The sequence below is a fragment of the Colletotrichum siamense genome (assembly GCF_013390195.1).
Source record: "Colletotrichum siamense strain Cg363 chromosome Unknown KSG_Cg363_contig11, whole genome shotgun sequence".
In the NCBI taxonomy this organism is placed as follows: Eukaryota; Fungi; Ascomycota; class Sordariomycetes; order Glomerellales; family Glomerellaceae; genus Colletotrichum; species Colletotrichum siamense.
This window is the reverse complement of record NW_023501024.1, coordinates 757,900-763,593: the sequence shown is the minus strand read 5'-3', so window position 1 is coordinate 763,593 and position 5,694 is coordinate 757,900. Positions and strand designations below refer to the sequence as shown.

Here is a 5,694-nt window from a genome sequence, read left to right as displayed (position 1 = left end):
CTGCTATGAGAGCATGATGACGGTCTGTCGGGCGTACGTCAGGATGGTAGGCGCTGTTAATAGCGTCTCTATACCGGATGCGACAGCTATTCGACGGCGGATGCAGAGCATGATGCCTGCGTCAGTGAGATTGGTGGTGTCTGGTATGATGAGGTAGAAGGAGCAGGTAGGGAGCTGTGAGACTTTGAAGTCTTTGCTGGGGATAATGATATGTTGAGTGGTACCTAAGTAGGGTAGTATAAGAACAACGCATAAGTCTTTTCGCTTTTATTTATATGAGTAATATTCACAGTACTACATACCCCTGTTTATCTGGATAGAGTATGATGTAGTTAGCCTCTTGTACGCTGTACCTAGGTATGAGTACTGAGGTAGGTGGAGATAGGCTAACAGTGCCGTTTGCGCTCCGTAAGCCGGTTAAGGGGTGGGAGGGTTTAGAAGTACAGGGTACTTCCGATAGAAATATAGGGCTGGTATTATTATAAAATAGAGGCAAACGATGAGGAAAGTAAGAAAAACCCTAAGAACCATGAATACGTATAGAGCCAAGGTTATAGCGATATGGCCATCCGTAGCCGTTTGTTCATCTAAGACAGAGCATGTCGCCATTTTTCACATGAGACACCGCAACAAGGACTAGCAGATTTACGCCACCAACAGCTAAGAACTTGGCTTCCAGCTCGGATGGCCGGGAACCGGTGGGCGGCGCCAGCAGCATCCGTAGGAAGGGGTTGGTCTTGTCGATGCGAAGGGCCACGCCGGGCGCCACCCGTACCTCGTCTCCGATATCACGCCAGCGAAGGGTAGCCGTGGGCTCGGGGGCAGCGGAGGAGCTATCTAGCACAAGCTCGCCGGGGACGACGCTTACGATGTCCCCCGCCGTGATACCAATATCGTCAGGGTTGGTGTCGGGGGAAGAGGCGCTTCCCGTATGACCCAGCACGGGAACATCAGGGTGACGGACGGCCTGCAGCCGCGGCGTCATCGCCGTCGAAGTTCTGGTATAGGAGATACGGACGAAGGGGTGGGGAAGCTCACAATGCTGTCGGAAGGAACATTCGCGCTCCGGGCCGGGGCCGCTCCGGTGGGTGCAGATGGCGCAGCCGTCCACGCGGAGGAGGCTGAGGAGGCTGAGACCGTCTGGCCCAGGCCTGCTGATGGACGCCGAGAGCTTGTCTGCCAGTCCCCATGCGTGGGTGGCGAGGCGCTCGGGGCCGGACATGGGTCTTGGCGGCTGGGGGGCCTCTGCTGCCAATGCCAGGCGGGCGACGGACTCGACGTCGAGCCCGAACAGGGGATCCGCCTGTTCGCCTTGGACGACTCTCGCGAACAGCCGGCCGAAGGCGGCCAGCCGCCTGACGGCGTTGTCCCCATCCCCACCCGCCTCCTCGGAGGCGAGGCTGACAAGCCGGCGAGCCAGGCCCTGCGAGTCTGACAGGGTGAGGCCGAGCTTTCCGGCGGGGAGGACGGGGAGGAAATCCAGACCGTCGCCAGAGACCATGTCCAAGATGCGGCCGGTGTAGAGGCAACGGCTGATGTCGGCCCTTTGCAGACAAAACGCCCTCGACTTGGTATCCGCGGAGGAGGGGTCGACGCCGAGCACCTCGCAGGTGAGGCTGTGGATGTCGCTGCGGCTCCGGTACACGGCGGCGCTGTCGGGCCCAGGCATCTTGAGGCGCCTGCTCAGCTGGATGTGGGCGAGCCTCGTCCGGTACCTGGCGAGGGCCTCGTGGCACTTGGCCTGCTGGGTGTTGCGGTAGAGAATGACGCGGTTCTCGCACGGAGGGAGGTGGAGCGTCGAGCTCGTCGCGGCGGCGCGCCAGGCTTGCAACAGGGCCACGCACTGTTCGACGCCACGGGTGACGAGGGAGTTCAAGATGGCCTCAACCCTGTCCACGGCCAGGGCTGGCTCGGACGGATGCTGATTGGCCTCCTCGCCGGAGGGGGGCTTGTGATTATCGGGGCCGTCCCGGGTGCATGTCTCGGACCTCTCTCCAAGACTGCCCAGGGTGGTATTACGGGACACTTCGCTGTCGGTGTCCTCCTCGTCCCCATGGTCCGCATCGTCAGTATCGTCCGTATCGTGTACATCATCCGTATCGCTAGTACTGATATCCCTGGCGTTGTCGTCGTTGTCGCGGGGCTCGTCTCGCGGCGCGGCGGGTGGCTCCCAAAGGCGTGTGACCGTCTGCGGTGTGACGAGGATTGGGTTATATATCGGGCACATCCGCTTACTGGCATGCTGGGCTGCAGCATGGGCTTGGCAGGTATCGGCTGATGTGTTGTCGTCGTCGTCGTCGTCGTCGTCGTCGTCGTCGTCGTCGGGGGGGTCGGTGGTCCTGGATCGTTTGGCTGACGACGTCTTCTCGTTTGGACGTGCTTCGCGCGGTAGCGTCAACGCCACGTCGCTCATGCCACCGCCACCACCAGGCCGACGCCCGGCGCGGGGTTGCGGCGATGGTGGGGCCGGCCCCCCGTCGGGTGTGGGTCCATCCCCGACCTCGTCACCGGAAGGCGGCGGGGAAGGAGGGATGGCTTTCCGGCGGCCGCGCCTTGCGGGAGGATTATCCAACCCCCCCGCGGTCGATTGGGGACCGCCCAGGACGTCCCCGCGGTCTTGAGGCCGGCTCTCGGGCAGCTTCTTCCGGCCGGGACCCGCGGCAGGGTTGTGGTGAGAGGAGGCGTCGTCATGAACGGCGGCTGCCGAGTCGTCTGCACACGCGCCCCCGGGCGGATGGAGGGTCTCGCAGGTATCGCCGCAGGCACGGAGGTCGCCCGCATATGGGCTGCTTGCGTCCGCCGCAGGGGCCGGGATAGTGACGACCTGCGATAGGCAGGGTCCGGAGTTAAACACCTGGAAGTAGGTGCCGGGGGGCACGACAGCGACATCTCCTTCGACGCAGCGGAAAACACAGTAGGTCACACCCCACTGGTCGAGCACGGCTCTGGTGACGAAGATCTTGTCGTGGAGGAAGAACTGCGAGCAAGGCATGATGGGGTTCCCACGCCCGGGTTGTTGGTGCTCGTCCGGTCGTTTCCCCCGTGACGGCCTGGAGAGGATGGCCCTCACGCAGTCCTCAAGCTTGCGGCTGGACGCGGGCTTGACGACGAGCCAGACCTTGGGCCCCCCGCGGAAGACAATGTCGATCGTGGCGGAGGATGATCGCTGCAGGTACATGCCGGGACAGCTGAACGCCGCCGGGGAGTTGACGAGCGTGGCCGCCCCGTCTTTGGAATCGCTGATCAGGGCGGGGTTGGTCAGCCAGCTGTCGCCGGCGAACCCCGCCTCACCGTAGACGCCGGTGAGGTAGGATGTGGTGGTGGTGGGGGCGGGCGGATGGGAGAAGGCATCAGCTATATCGGCCTGGGTAGGTGGGTCCTGGGTGGTGGGCGGCGCCCTTGTTTGGCGTGAAGCTTCCACTGGCGGACGTGGAGTGCGGCGACGTGGGCTCGTCTTGATGACGACGGCCTCCTGGTGGTCAGGCTTTGGCATGTCGAGGACTGACACGCCGAGGGTCCTCGACGTGTGGAAGGTGCACGTCTGGACGCGGACGGGGGGGTCGGCGAGGTCTAGCAACGGCTCGGCCCGCCCGCCGCCTTCTTCTGTCTGGAGGTGAAGTTTCGCGAAGCCCATCCCGGTCGACACGGGGAGGCGGAGGATTCGAGCGTAGCTCTCCGCCTCCATGAACTTGAAGACCTGCCAGGGAAGGTTCATCGTCACATCGGCGGCCGGGACGAAGATGGTTACGGGGGAGGGCCCGGCGGAGGGCCCGGCGGAGGACGGCGGGGTTTGTGGCCTTGCCTCGGTATCTCCCTTGGCCGCTGGCGAGGTTATATCCGGTGTCACAAGCTTCGGTACAACGGTGGAGTGGAGTGGGGAGGATAGTGTTGAGCTAAAGGGCCGGGCTGGCCGTGGGTCTTGCCCCCTCGGGGCTTCTCGGTCGCCGGGGAGAAGGGCGTCGTGTGCGGCTCGGGCTTTGGACCCGCACAGGGCCCGGCTTGGATGGGGTAGGTGATTGCGGCGTGACGCGGGAGACATGGGCATCTTTATTGGTCTTGCGGAGGAGGAGGGGGAGGAGGCGCAGGATGGAAGTAGGTGTTGGGGGGGGAAGCGGGGGGCGCGAGAGGGGTTAACAGGACGCAGGTAGAGGCCTGAGGGTGGTGGACGTATGGATAGGTGCCCAATACGGTACCTTCGCGGGTGTGGTGCGTCTGGGAGATATGTAGCGAGGTGGACCTACGTTACCCAGGCGAGTATATAGATAGGTACTTAGGTGGCGGACACTTGATAGGGAGGCCGCGACCGTGTACGGGCGATAGGGGCGACGCGTAGCCAGGGGCAGGAAGGGCTCGTGGTCAGCCGCCAGCGAGTACTGATAGTCCGCGGGGGGCGGGAAAGTGGTGGAATATGCGGTTGAGAAGCCCACGAAGACAAACGGGTGCTAGGAATAGGGCGTGGTGGGTGATACAGGCTTGCTATTGAGACAAAGCAGAAACCTACGTGTATATAGGGCAGGGGTCGTTATGAACAAGTTTAGTAATAGGTTTTTGTGTACCAGTCTGCTTGATATGATAGGCTGAAATTTCCGGACCCACCTCTCTAACGAATCAGGACGCGTTAACTACAGTCGGGTATTAGTACTGCCGAGCGCCGAAATTAGCTCGATAGGGTACCCAGATGGATAGACATATATACAACCCCAAGCCCCTAGACAGGTAGGTTTCATCAGAGTGGTTCGAGAAGAAGCTGTTCGGATAAGGTTTATACAGCAGTGCAAGACTCCGGGAAGTGAAATACTTGTCCCTAACCATCTACTTATCCAGGAAGAGGAAAGCGGGGAGAGGTACCGCGGGCTACGAGAACATGCTTAGGGTGTGTGTGTGGGGGCCGGCAGGACCAAAGACCTGAGGTAAGAAGACATAGGACGGGAATCCGTATTCAACAGCTACCGGCTGTTTCCTCGGAGGTGTAGTAGCGCTAGGAGAGTTCTAAGGTTGAGGCACGACTCAGGGTCGAGATATTAAAGTACTAGGGAGAGGAGGACGAGGCGGGTGGGGGGTTACGCAGGGGAGAGGTACGTATAGATACCTTAAGATAAGCAAGAAGCTGGAGGTCGATTTAGTATAGCTGGTACAATTGTCGACGACAGAGCTATGTGGGCCATGTAGATAACTACAGGGCGAGGATTGCTATACCTGGGGGCAAGACTAATACAAAGGCCTAGGTTTTCTGTTAATATGGTAGGTTGACTGCGGGGCTACATGGCTACCGAGGCACAGGCTGTATAAGATAGCTACTTACTAGCAGCTTACCTAACGGCAGGGCCACACGAGTGGGATGGAGATAGGGGCGTTATATATCCTTTTCTAATGGCGTTAATATGTTCTAATGTAAGTTGCTTTAAATGTTTTGGTATTGACGTGGGACCCATGCTGCGGAGCTTGCTGGTATATGTATCCTAGTACTAGTCGCCTGGACTACATCGGCTATACGCTAAATCGAGAAAAGCTGCAAAGTAGCAACTTCAAGAGGGGGTAGAGAAAAGCGCTGTTTTGTCGTCTCGGGGTCTGTATTGGCCTAGTCCAAGGGGAAGGGCCTTGCTAAACTACCTCAGGGTTACCTGGGAACACTGGGTAACTAGGTGAGGCTTCTGGGAAAGGGACGTATGATTGTCTCCTGCTGATAGAAGGGGA

At 60.0% G+C, this 5,694-nt stretch overlaps 1 protein-coding gene across 1 annotated transcript; it reads right to left on the bottom strand.

Moving 5' to 3' along the window:
- Nucleotides 1-583: 583 nt before the first annotated feature.
- CGCS363_v015040 (uncharacterized protein) lies at nucleotides 584-4,045 on the bottom strand (the record flags this gene model as incomplete). Its single annotated transcript, XM_036646889.1, has 1 exon — nucleotides 584-4,045. The coding sequence occupies one exon, from the start codon at nucleotides 4,043-4,045 to the stop codon at nucleotides 584-586; it is 3,462 nt and encodes a 1,153-aa protein (XP_036487906.1).
- Between the last annotated feature and the right edge of the window lie 1,649 nt (nucleotides 4,046-5,694).